The sequence below is a fragment of the Idiotropiscis lumnitzeri genome, chromosome 7, assembly GCF_059441095.1.
Source record: "Idiotropiscis lumnitzeri isolate Australia: NSW breed Sydney's pygmy pipehorse chromosome 7, RoL_Ilum_1.0, whole genome shotgun sequence".
Taxonomy (NCBI): Eukaryota; Metazoa; Chordata; class Actinopteri; order Syngnathiformes; family Syngnathidae; genus Idiotropiscis; species Idiotropiscis lumnitzeri.
The window spans coordinates 22983226-22997104 of NC_142397.1; the positions used below are offsets into that span (position 1 = coordinate 22983226).

A 13879-nucleotide genomic window follows, 5' to 3' on the forward strand; every position below is an offset into this window, starting at 1 on the left:
ACAACCTGATTAGGAACATTGACCATATCCTTGAATTCTAGCGTCAGAAAAATGGTGATGCTCAAGTCTCTGCACCTGTCCGGTATTAAAAATCTTGGAATCTCAATTTTAACTAGGTTCTCCAGATCAATTATTCAAGTCTTCCACCTTATCTTCAAGTCCATAGGTAGCGGATCATCCCACCCTGCACCTCTATGACATCTGTTGTAGTACACTCTTTCATTTTGGGATTGGTACGGCTAGAAATCCTAGAAGGTCAGATAAAGAGCCTTCAATGGAAGGAATACCTCTTCATGTTTTTTTTTTTTATTATTAGTAGTATTTTTTTTAATTGTGCCACCTTGAAGGAGAAACTGTCGCAAACAATCTTTGATCTTATTCCAAGCACTCTTTGCACTGGGTTGAGATTTAAGTTTTTCACATCCACAGCACATTCTGCCACATAAAATGAATCTAGCACTTCTCAGGTAATGGAAATGAATTTGTGTAAGTGCAGGTTTCTGCAGAGCTTGAGATTCTTTCACTAGCTCTTTTGCTACATCGACTGGGTCCACACTTAGGTGTTCATCAACATAGAAATGAAGCTAGCTGAGGTCTGGAACTCTCTAATTATGTATAGCAAGGCATTTCAAGGCATAACTGGCACGGCCAGGGAAAGATGACACTCCAAATAAGTATACCTTCATCCGATATTCTATGTTTTCCCACCAGAGAAACCAAAGATAATCCCTGTCCTCTTTTTTAACATGAAACCTGTGAAACGTATTTTTGCACATCAGCTATGATTGCTACAGGATGTTTGTGGAAATGACATAGTACAGCTATGAGACCAGTTCCTGTCCACAGATCGTAGTTCAATGAGGTGCCTTCATACTATCTAGCACAGTCCAAGACCACACGAATCTTGTCTTGTTTGTGGGGGTGGTGCACCCCTTGATGTGGCATGTACCAGAGATTCCCGAGCTCTGGTTGAGTGTTTACTTTCTCTGCATCACCATCTTTGAAAATTCCCGAGATAAACCTAACATAGTATTTTTTTAAATTCAAACCTCTTGTCAAGCTTCCTTTTAATTTGCTTCAGTCGTGCAAAAGCCTGCATCTTATTGTCTGGGAGGTGGGTTGCGCCTAGAAAGGAAGGGGCTTTTCAAGGTGGTTTAGCAAATTTTGTTTGTGGCCTCTTTTTGAAATTTGCAGAAAGAGATAAGCTATTTTCGCCGGCTTTTGTGTCTTCAAAATTGGGTTCAATATCTTTAATGACAACTGATGATGTGATTGGTGGAAACAAAGACCAGTAACAAGTGTTGCATTTACACACACTCTTCCTATAATACCCCAGCCAAGATCAGTTTTGACAACATTAGGCTCAGAGTCTCCTCCACTAATAAACACTTTTGGAATCAAGGCTCTGGAGCAGTCATAGCCAATCAATAGTCCAACACCACAGTCCATCTTTGGGGGTATCTCCTGTTTTATGTCAACAAGATGTTCCCATGAGTTGGCTGTTTATCGAGTCGGACTATGTGTGTGGTCAAGATAAATGTGTGTAGGCTGAAGTTCGGTCAATGGCAATGTTTTAGAAAAATCCTCTTAATGTCAACAAACTTTTTTTTTTCATCCCTGAGTCTTTTCCCGTCTTGGTGGAGTGTTTCAGTTGAACTCGTTCGAGTTTTATACATAACTCTTGATCGACAAACAAGTTATATGCCCGGGTCTCAGTATCAGGTGCGTTAGGTGCTGGAATCCATACTGGCAACCATTGATGTACTCCCCCGTCACTTCCACTGACAGCAGGATAGTACTTTCCTCAACTTCATTTTGTGTTGCGTGTGTCGATAGTCATGTAATCAATAACAAGAGAAAATGGTATTGATAAATTATCGATCTAACAAAGTGACACAATGGAGCAGAATATTCATCGTAAGTAGAGGTGGGGGGAAATTCCAATTTTTAGATGCATCGCGATTCAGACACGGACTAACCAAAATCAATTCACTTACGTCCACATTTCGATTTATTAAATTATGATAATTAAAGTAACACATAATGTTCTAAATAATACGGAACTAAGAAGCCTGGGACGCGTACGCGCACCGAGGAAAACAAACATGGATTACTACCATGCACATTGCTGTGAGATCCAAAATGCTTTTTATTTAAAAGCAGATGTAAGGAATCACAACAGTGGAAGAGCACTGGACAAGTGCCACGTTATATGTAAGCGGTGTTGCGCTAAAATAAAATTCTGTGGTAACAAAACCAACATGAGTAGTCATGTAAGTCGATTCCACCTAATGGAGTCTGGGAGACGGCTGGCTGTTGTTTCTACCACTACAAGTGACACTAACGACCAGAGAACAATCACAAAAGCAATTTGAAAACTTCCAGCATCATTGGAAACGGCGAAGCGAGTTACGAAGACCATCTCTGCAATTATGCCAAGCCTTTGCGTCCTTATTCTGTTGTGGAAAACGAGTGATTTCGAGCACTATTGCTTACATTGGAGCCTGGGTACGCCATACAATTCCAATGCTGTTTTACTGACACGGTGATGCCGACACTCAACAACCAAAACAAAACACAAGTCATAGCCATGCTGTCAAAGGCAAATGCGATCGGAGTTCTATATGATGCGTGGACGTCTGTTGCCAACGAGCTATTTTCATCACCGCTCAGTGGAAGATAAGGTCATATGTGCTCCAAACAAGAGCAATGCATAAAAGAAACACAGATACTAATGTTATATAATAATATAATAATTGTATGTTTTGTCAATGGGATACTGTCCCAACCATTTAGTCTGAAGTCAAGTTGATATATTTTTATGTAGGACCCACATTCCTTGTGAGTTTTGAAATACAATTAAGCCATAGATACAGAAGTATACATTTAGGCAACTCAGGACAGCCTTTTTATTTTGTTGAAGATTGAATGTACTGCTGAGCTTCTGGTTATTGATTACAGCATTGCACAAGCGTTGCAATCACAGTTTACACCCATTTCCATCAGTTTAATAAAATATAATGGGAATTAATTAATCTCTTGTTTCTTCTTTCAAATAGTGTTTTTTACAAATTGCAAGTGAATCTTTGCTCAATAAGACAAAAAAATTGTGTTGTGAAAAAGTGCATCAAAACAGATCAATTAAAGATCCCTCAATTATTGTTTTATCATCGAATCGTAGCCTTTAAATTGTAATTGAATCGTGAAACGTCAAAAAATTCCCACTTCTAATTGTAAGAAGTATTTTTTGGCATTTTTTAATTTTCTATAAATGACTGGGCAACGCATTTGTTTCATATTACAAAAGTTTGCTATGATTTATCTGTTTACAAAATACAGTTTGCACTAGATATGCACATTTTCTAATAATTTGTTTATTAGAAACCACGTTTATTTGCATTGTTGATGTGAGAAGATATTACAATTGTTTACAAAGTACTTTGCAAATTGTGTTTAAATAAAAGTGTATTTAATCTATACTGAACAGTGTTTGATTTTTATTTAGTTATGGTATGACCTAACTTTGAAGGTTAAATGTTACATTTTAAAATGAAACCAATTGGGATTCAGCCCTTTTTTCCTTTTTTTTATTTTCAATTGTAAAAAAAACCCAAAACAAATATATATTGTTATATATTATACTAAGTATGACTTACTTATATCGCAATATAGTTTTCAGCCATGCCGCCCAGCCCTAGTCACAACCCCTAGTACCAGTGTACTACTCAATCAACAATTTTCAATGCTGTTCAATTTTGCAAACAGAGCAGCACTTATTAAATATTAAATATTCAATATATATTTTCACGCCCTTCAAGAACCCACATTTGCTGTTTGTTTGTGTGTGTGTATATATATATATATATATCTTGAATGACAGCCTATCCCCCCGCTCCCTTTACAAAAGACAGATACAATGGCTTCAGACTCTCCTCGCAGACTGAGTCGCTGTGCTGGAGGGGCAGTTGTGCGAGCACAAGCTGCAATGTAAGGACATTTTCTTTTTTTTTACTTGCATCAGAATTTTGGATATCCATTGTTTAGATATATTTATCTATGCATGTGTGTATATATATATATATATATATATATATATATATATATATGATATTCCACAAAAAAGGGGGATCAATGATGAAAAAAGTGCAACTAATCCAATCCTCTCTATCTTTATTAAGAACACAACATTGGTGCGATGATGGTACTTCAGAATGTGAACAAGATTGGTGACTCTGTCCTCTCTTTCATATAGTGATACATTCCAAATTCCTTCGCATGTCTAATTGAGTACCGTATTTTCACGACCAATGAGGCGCACCATATTAAAAGGCAGAGTCTCAGTTACGGGTGCTATGACTTTCTTTAACACATACATACTGTATTAATATTGGGCGCAAAATATATGGTCGCATGAATGCTTGCGTATGTTTTTAAAAAGGCAGTGGGAGTAAAACTGAGTTGCGTTGTACTTCACTGTATTTAACACAACAGGTACCCTCTCATCATTGTCAAAGGCTGTCTCATTGCCGTGCAGACCCCCAGAAATTATGCCGGCTTTTGTTGTTATGCCTGGAGACAGCGAAAACATACCGTTAAAGTTCAGTTTGCAGGCGGTTAACATTGCGCATGTAAAATATGAAAAAACAAACAAAAAACAAATAATGACTAACTTAGTCTTTTCAGCCACAACTAAGTCTAGTCCGTATAATTTCATCCAGGTGTAACCTGATGTACATTTCATGATGTGCGTGTACACTTCAACGTTAAATCTTGATATGAAGTGTGCGCTGCAAAGATGAGCGTTGTTGATGAAACTTCTAGACTATTAATGGGAGCTAATAGGGGCGTGCCATGCACGCATAAAGCATTATATGGTGCCCTGAATTTTGGAGAAAATGTAAGACTTTTAAGTGTGCCTTATGGTCGTGAAAATACGGTACTGATGTTTGATTTCTTAAACACAGTTTTTCTATGCATTGAAGACATGTTGTGGTTCCCCTGTGCTCAAAACAGAAACCTTCCATCTTCTGTTTTTCTTTAAATTGGCTGTTGTTTTCATGCTGACTGAAAGTTAGCCTGATAACTGGAGGCCACCAACTATACCAAATGCATTAGTGCTGCATACATAGAGTCCATTCTTTTCTGTTAATGGCTTGTCATTTGTAAACCTTCAACCATTTGCTGTTTTCAATGACAGTGGTGTTTTGTTGTCACAGGGAGCAGTCTTACATGGAAAGTGTGGTGACTTTCTTGCAAGATGTTGTCCCTCAGGTAAATGTTCTCTGGCCTTAATTCACTCTGATTGGTGTTGGGATATGTGACCATAATATTTGGAGATGTAGGACTATCATGACAACATATTTTTTTTCGGATGATGTGTGAGACAGGGTGTGTGCGTATGTGTGTGTATATGGGCTGTCAAAATTAAAGCATTATTTCAGTTGATTAATCCCAAATTTTTTAACTCAGTTAAATATTTTAACTCAGTTAACTCAGTTGGATTTACTAATAATTTCCATACTTTGCAAATATTGTGCCATATTAGCTGTCTTTAGCACGTCTTAGAACAAAACACTGTGTTTAAGTTACCACTGGGATTTGCAAATCAACACTGCTGGAGTGTGGCGCTTGTGGGCTGTTTTGAGAAATGTTTCGAAAATAAATGTCTGCATTTAGATCGTATTCAAGAATGCAAGAAAGCTATTAGAACAGTCTTTGAATTAAATATACTTCATATTTGGTGATTTTGCATCAATTCCAAGATATTATTCAAGTAAATATCTGTTATAAGCTTCGCAAAAAATCGTAGTTGAAAAATGTGATTAATCATAATTAATCATGGAATTTTTTTGTGATTAATTAGTTAAAAAAAAGTTAATCACTTGAGAGCACTTATATATATATATATATATATATATATATATATTCTAATCTCGTTGCACTCTTGAGTACAATGACAATAAAGGGATTTCTAATTCTAAAAAAACATAAATATATATATATATATATATATATATGCGCTATCTTTTTTTTATTCCACTTATATAGTGATGCAAGTGCAATTAATATTAGTAATTAGTAATATAAGTACATCCTTTTTAAATGCATTCATCTTTCAATTCTCTCGTGTATTGAACATTTGGATTCAAATGTGGATAAAATAAAATATCTCAGATAAAACATGATGACTAGGGCTTTATTAAAAAAAAATTAACTTCAACAAATATTACCACGACTCATACAATCACATACTTATAGTGGCAGTGTAAAACAAGATGGATTTTATCTCCTTCAGAAATATACCAATGATAAAATCTAATTTAATTTGTTATTCATTCAACTGTCATGTTGTTTTTTTTTTTTTTAAATGCTCTTCTTTTCAACTGTAGGCTTACTCTGGGGGTCTGCAACCTGATGAAAAGGAGAAAGTCCTTTGGGTTCGTTTTGAGAAGGCTGATATCAATGGTTAGTAATCAACTTCACTCTATGATAAAATGCTGCTGTTGCCATTGCTTAGAATTCATTGGAGTTAAAATAAAAATCAACACAAGTGTCGTGTAACACTATTTTTCTGCATAGCTGAACATATTCTGCTGCGTTTACCTGATTTGTTGGGTTTTATTTTTGGCCTTTAAAAAGTGAATATGTATGCACTTGCTTTTAAGCTTTGTTTTTGTGCAAATTATTGCTAAGTCTAGATTTCAGATCTATCTGAGAAAATGGTGCTTGAACAAAAAATAAATAAATGGAATAGTGGTGTCCATTACAACAGGAGGAAGGACAACACTTTTGACAGAGAACTCCGAGGCCACTTCCTCGCCACCAGGCACTTCAAATTTTTCTTAGAAGGCCCCCAGTTCACTGCCTTCGTCAATCACATGCCGCTGACATTTGCCATGGTCAAGAACTCAAAGCTATGGTCGGGTCCTCAGCAACGTCAGCTCACCGCCATTTCTCAGTTCACTACAGGCATCCAGCATGTGGCTTGCAAGGTCAACTACTTCTTTGCCGATTGTCTTTCCCAGTCCTTCGCAGGGGCTGTTAAACCTGGGGCTTGATTACACTGCCATGACCCCTGACCAGGCCGCGGACGCTGACATTTAAGCCCACTGCATGGCCCCACCGGACAGCAACTGAAGGACATCATAGTTCATGATGCCAGCGCCACACTCTTTTGTGATGTCTCCACCGGCCAACTGCGCTCCATGGTGCCTACGAGCTGGCGGAACTGTGTTTTTGACGCCTTTCCCACCCGGGTGTGAAGTCTTCCAATAAACTGGTGGAGGCCAAATTGGTCTTTGAGAATATACCTGCATATAAAACCTTGATACCCATGTTGGAGTTGAGTCACCGTGGAAATGAGAAGTAGTTAGTAAATCAACCTTTCAAAGCCAAACTTACTCCAATGCGTGATCGTTTTTTTGTACTCAAGTAGAAAAGGGTAAAATCAAGACGCAACAACTGATTAGAGTTCCGATATTTAGTTTCTTAAATTTTTGGAGTTCAGGAAATAGTTCAAAGACAGATATCTGGGCGGCTTTTTCTTAATCTCACGAGAAATTACACTCGGGCGAGCACAGTCGAAAATTGCGCGCCATCTTTCAGCCCAGCTTTAGTTTTTATATGAGTTTTTTATGTCAAGGGTAATGTCGGTTGTATCGGTTGTCCTCGCTCCCTCCCACGGCACGGGTCCACGTCCAAGGGAAGGTCCTCCCCCGGTTAGTCATCGTCTGGATGGTTGATTCCCGTCTGGTCCCCAAGACTGGCACGCCAAGGCTTGCCTTCTCCGGCGGGTAGTCTCTCAGTCTCTCTTCCCGCTGGTATTTCCCTGTAATCTTGTCGGTGTGCGTGTGTGCGTGTGTATGTGCATGAGTATGTGCAAGTGTATGTGCAGGTGTATGTGTATGTGCCTGTGTATGTGCGTGTGAATGTGCGTGTGCTCCGATCTCCAATTGTTATATCTCTCGGAATGTGTTTTTTGCGATAGCGTCTATGTGACATCTCCAGTGCCCAATTTGGTATGTTTGCATCTTCTACAGCCAATGTGGAGAATGTGCTTTGTCATATTTGTCCATGAAGTGCTGTGAATGTAAGTACAGGTCATGGAAACGCGATGTGTGCAAATTTGTCTTACTACTGAAAATTTCAATAAAGCTCACGCATTAAACTAAGTACTATAAATTTAGCATCTGAGAATAATATAATAAATCAGTAAACATCAGGACTACAATCCCAGTGATTCTTGTGACCTATGCTTCTAGTTTAATTTGATAAATGCTTCTTGTTTCATCAACGTTTAGCATATTCAGTAAATATGAACCTGCTAAATTAAATAATTGACATTCTGTCCCGTAAGTGTTTAAAATAATGCCAGTAATCGTAATACAATCCTTCAATGATTTCTCACCATGAAAATTAAAACACAACCTGTGGCAACAAAAAATGCATACGGCAAGAAATATACTATGCCCCCGGGGGTCGATCCCAATCGAAGTTATATTAGACAACAAAAACTAACAAATTAACTAGTGCCGTCCTGCGATTACCTTTCTTAACTAAATAGTCGCAACAATACCATAATTAATTGTACTCAATCACCTTTCTCAACTTGTTTGTGAAGCTTGTATCAGATAGTCACTTGAATAATATATGGTAATTAACATAAACCCACCAATTCCTTAGTATAACAATTCCCAGACTGTCGTAATATCTTTCTTTGAATAGGATCTAAACCAGGGGTGGGCTTTTTGATTGGCGGGCCACAATGGGTTCCAAAATTTGACAGAGGGGCCGGACCAGGAGCGAATGGACGGAGTGTCCTGGCAACCTCACCTCATCTGAGAAAAAATACATTTAATTTTAAATGTAAGTGGACAAAAGCACCACAACAATAAAACCACAGTATTTAGAAAACAAAACACCAACAAGGCCTATTCATTTAATTTATTTTTCAAGTTCGGCGGGCCGGACCAAAACGTTCAATGGGCCGCATGTGGCCCCTGGGCTGTAGTTTGCCCACACCTGATCTAAACGCTGGCATCCTCACAGGCATTGCCCCCAGAAACAATTTTCCAACTTATATATTTAGTTTTGCCGATAATCACCACAATCCAGTAGTGTTAGTTCGCAATAATGTGCTAATGATATCCAGTTAATATGGCACAATATTAGAATTTGGCTTTGCAAGATGTGCAAATTTTTCCTGAATTAAATACAATTTAGTTCACTGAGTTCAAATATCTAACTGTTAGAGATTACAAATTAACCAGAGCTAATGCTCCAATTTTTAGCGTTTTTAACAAAACTTTAAAGAAACCCCATTGTAATAGTAATCAACTATGATAAAAATTTCCCAAACTATAATAACGCAGATACCAATTTGAATCATTTTCCACAGGAAGAGTAGGCGCTTTCCAGGACGTAGACGGACGGCTCCAATACCGCTGTAGTCTTCATCTCCCATTGTTTCCCGAATGCCTCCCTCCACCTCCAGGCTGTGCCAACTCTGATTCTGTCAACTGGGGGAGGGTGTAGAGACAGTAAAAACAAGTGGGGGAACGGTGGAGCAGAGCCCCAAGTCAGTCGGGCCCCGAGTCCACAACTCCTCCAGCAGAGACGCCCACAGAATTACCCCTTCCGAGTGACCCGTCTTGTGAAATTTAGTAATCTTCCAAAATAGAAGAATTTGTAGTGGGTGTTGAAATCTGATATCCTGATAGTGACACGGAGTAATCAACATCCGTGATAGACATCTGAACCCCTAAATCTTTAGTATGGAGACGCACAACGATAGTCAATGTGATTTGTGGCTCGGCGAAAGGAAACAATTCATACCATTTCCGCTGCTCAGGGCAAGGCACACATGCGAGGCAACGCCGATAGACATAACACACATATAGTCCTAATGGAAGATCTACTCCTGACTAAATTTGAATGAATGCATTTTGATCAACCAAATCATATGTGCTATCATATGTACAGTGTGCAATGTACTGGGTCAATTGGTGAATTGAATGGGTGGAGGTTGCTACACCACTCAGACCAGAGCAGGAACAGGGCATACACACTGCGTGAGGATGGAGAACCAGGTTTCAGAGCTGCTCTCAGAAGTTTCAGTTCAGCCACTGGAACGGAGGAGAGCACGACATATGCTCCCCCCCAACGGATGTGCACAGTCAAGTTCAGTATCATCCGGAAATGCCACTCGAATTCCAGTGTTTGTTCAGAGAGTCCACAAGGAGGATAGTGCTGTTGCTCACTGGGAGATACGGAAGGAGCTCACAGCGCGTGGAATATCTCGCCCCAGTATCAAGCACCATTGAAAACTTGTTCATCCACCATCCCTGGAATGCAGGGACCTGCCAGTCCTCTAACGCTGAAACTCCGCGGCCCCTTGTCGTGGACTGGGGTACCAGTGGGTTGGTGTCAAGAGTGCGTTCGGAGGCAATGCAAGCATAGTTGGAGGAGTGGGTAACGGTGGTGCCCCCTGCGCTGGTGGAGCTCTTTGTGACCGGTATGGCACTGGACCAGAGGGTGGCAGATTCCAGGAAGTGGCTTGGTATGGATAGCTCATCACCCAGTGACCCCACACCCCGCAGCAAGAGCACACCCCACTCACAAACCCTGCCTATAACCACCCTACCTCTGTTACCGCAATCCCGACCTCGTTGACCGGCCTGGTACGGACAGCCAGCTTGCTGTGGCGCCGCGTCACCCGAACCTTGCCTAGGAGCATCAGAACCAGAAGGAGCAGGTGCAATCAAAGCGTCATCCGTCGGCTGCTGCATTAGTTGCTCCCCCCTTTTTTTAAATATTTTTTATCTCTCTTGGCCTCCTGAACCTGCAAGTACAACAATTTTTAGTAACGCTCCTTAATCCAATACCATATTTTCTTTTTCTGATGTCATGCAAAATGATGTAAAAAATGTGTTCTACTTAGACTGATTAGCAATTTACAATTACACAACAAAAACTTAAAATGTCAATAAAAATGTGAAATTATGGCTGGCAGCTAAACAACACCAATTTTGCTTTATTTTTATAAATTTAAAAAATACCATAACACTCGTAATTACAATACATTTGATAACATTTTATTTTCAAACACTTAAGGACAACTGATCTCAAAACATTGAACATGTTTTACACGCTACTGAAAATTTTAATTGTTTTAGGGCGTCCAAACATTTGTTGTTTATTATTTCAGCATTGGTGCAGTATAAAGTAATTTAATATTTAATCTTTGACATTCCAACCAAAAACACTGGGAAAACTTGGAGACTGGAGGATTTCAGTCTAGTGCTGTGATTTAATTCTAACATACATGACCATGCAGATGGACCATTAATTTTAATGAAGTAAAATAGCAACAATGATGCTGACACTGATGTTGATGATGTTGCTTGATACTGAGGGGGAAATGTCTTATCACTGAAGCACATTCTGAATTAAGTCTTCTCTCTGCCTCTGCAGATTTGCGTGGACTGAGGAAATCAAAGTTTTTTTTAAAAATAGCTTGGGATCCAGCATGGTGCTGAGTGACAAGATACTTTGAGATTGCAAATAGAATGGTCATGTCATCCTCCACATCGCCTGTACGGGGTCGCGGGAGCTTATCCCAGCTGACTACGGTCGAAAGGCAAACTACACCCTGAGCTGGTCGCCAGCCAGTCGCAAGGCACACAGACACAATCACTGAGTGGGAACCAATCCCACGCTGCCCGCACTCATGTCAGGCGAGTGTCCCACTACATTATCAGTGACGTTGCAAATACAATAGTTTATCTCTTAATTGGTTTTTCAGCCATCCCACTAATGTGATTCCCTCTGGAGTGGGCATATTCATCATCTCTTCTTCTTCTAGTGCAGCATGAAGCATGGTCAGCATTGGTATGACCTTACTTTTTCTCCAACAACTCTATTGGGGTGCCTGAACTCATTGAATTGTGTCAGAACCTTCAATCAATCAGAAATTATCTTGAGCTCCTGGGAGGAGAGAGGAGCAAGGTTCATACTCAAGCAAGCCAGGGACTAGATCGATTTAATCAAAAAGTCTCTGCTGCTTGATGTAGGAACTACTCCATTGTGTTTCCACTTCCCGGATGAGCTTTAGTGTAGGCCAACCCATTTGCACCGTGTTACTCTTGTTTCTCATGAAATATACAAACATCCATCAATCCATTCTCTTCCACTTATCCGAGGTTGGGTCGCGAGAGCAGCAGCTAAAGCAGGTTGACCCCGACCTGGTAAGCGCAGCTGCTTATGCCGGCCTCCAATGCGTTGCATTTTTCTTGACAATGTTCATAATTCGATTATCCACATTTGTTATCGTGAATTCTGGGGGGGACCTGTGTTGTGACCCACTAGAGTGAGACATTCACCAGGAACCTGTAGGTTTTAGGGTAGGGATGGAGTTGTCACATTTGTGGGTAGAAAGGGATGAAAAGGAGTAACTTGCTGCTTGTTCGCTTCCTCATCTCATCATATACTGCGCTTACACAATATGATGTTTAAAGGAGTACTGTACGAAGATGCAGACTGTGACAAATGATTCTAGTGCTGGCAGCTAGCTCGATAGCCATTTGTTGTAGACTACCATTTTTTCTCTGATGCACAAAAACGAGTAAAAAGAGTGGAAAGAAAGTGTGGTCATATTTACTTTTTCAAGGCCAAAAACATTACCAAGCAAATCAGGTAAACACAGCAGAACATGTTCAGCTACATACAATTAAAACAAAGTGTTACAGAATAATTGTGTGAATCTTTGATTGTCATAGGAACTCAAAATAATTCTAAACAATGCAAATCTGTGTCTTCTTCTGTACTTAAACTTTAATCTAACCATTCTATGTGTACAGACTCTGCTCGCAACCTTGAGTTTATGGAGATAAACAATGGCACTATTGATCCTCCTCTCTGTCTAATGATTGGTTATGCTGATGGGATACAGATTTGGAGTGTTTCAGTAAGTGACATACTGTATTTGGTTCGACTGGAAAATCTATTTTATCCCATTTGTGAAGAAAAACTGTTAAGCAAGCATTCTAAACAAGTCTCAAAATCCAATGTTGCATACAGCTCTAGATCATTAATGCAGGATGTATTGTTCAATAGACTCTTATTAATTAATCGTCCAGGCTATTAAATTGGCCTATTATGGCCCTTCAAACATCAGCCTAAATCATTGGCCAAGTAGTTAGGCGTTTGTTTTTACCTCTATTTACTCTAAACATTTTACAGTAGTTGTATACTGAATTTAACTTTATTTATATAGTACTTTAAAACATTGCTGCACAGAAAGTGCTGTACATAGTTAAAAACATGACACTGCATTGGGTATTTTTATGCCATGTTTCTCAAATATGTCCATATCAATGTTGCATTTTTGTTCATAAGTAGATTAAAGAGGTATATTGTCTGTGGCAGAATATGACGGGTTGTTTGTCATCAGTTGTATATGCAGACTGACTATAAAACCAGAAAACACAATCATGCGTCGTTACTGTGCACGGTACTTCTAGTTTCATTTGATACATGCTTTTTGTTTAATAAATGCTTAACACCTGTAGCAAATATGAACCTGTTAATGATTGAGATTCTGTCACAGAAGTGCTTAAGCTAATGACACGAACATTATACAATCCTTCAATACTTAATCATTTAAACTGCACATATTCACATGACCAATGCTGAAACAGATCCTGCAGTTCAGATTTTCTCCCAGTAGATGGCACTGTACGCTGCTTAACAATCAATATGTAGATAGAAAGATGATACAATGGATGGAAAAAACAAAAAAGTGTTTCGAGGTGGGATTGAAATAAATTTAAATCTGATTTCAACAAGGAACAAAATGCTGCATGTGGCTTTATAAGTAATC

The 13879-nt window shown here is 39.2% G+C and overlaps 1 protein-coding gene across 16 annotated transcripts in view; it reads left to right on the forward strand.

Annotated features, from left to right (window-relative positions):
• bcas3 (BCAS3 microtubule associated cell migration factor) overlaps nt 1-13879 on the forward strand; it is a 474526-nt gene that overhangs the window by 2210 nt on the left and 458437 nt on the right. For 13 of the 16 annotated variants that reach the window (XM_088299829.1, XM_088299828.1, XM_088299825.1 and 10 more), the window contains exons 2-5: nt 3908-3987; nt 5217-5271; nt 6390-6465; nt 12858-12964. In XM_088299829.1, coding sequence (XP_088155955.1) covers nt 3917-3987; nt 5217-5271; nt 6390-6465; nt 12858-12964 — 309 coding nt within the window. In that variant the 5' untranslated portion in view covers nt 3908-3916. The remainder of the gene's footprint in view (nt 1-3907; nt 3988-5216; nt 5272-6389; nt 6466-12857; nt 12965-13879) is intronic. The other 3 variants (XM_088299827.1, XM_088299836.1, XM_088299835.1) reach the window with 3 other exon arrangements.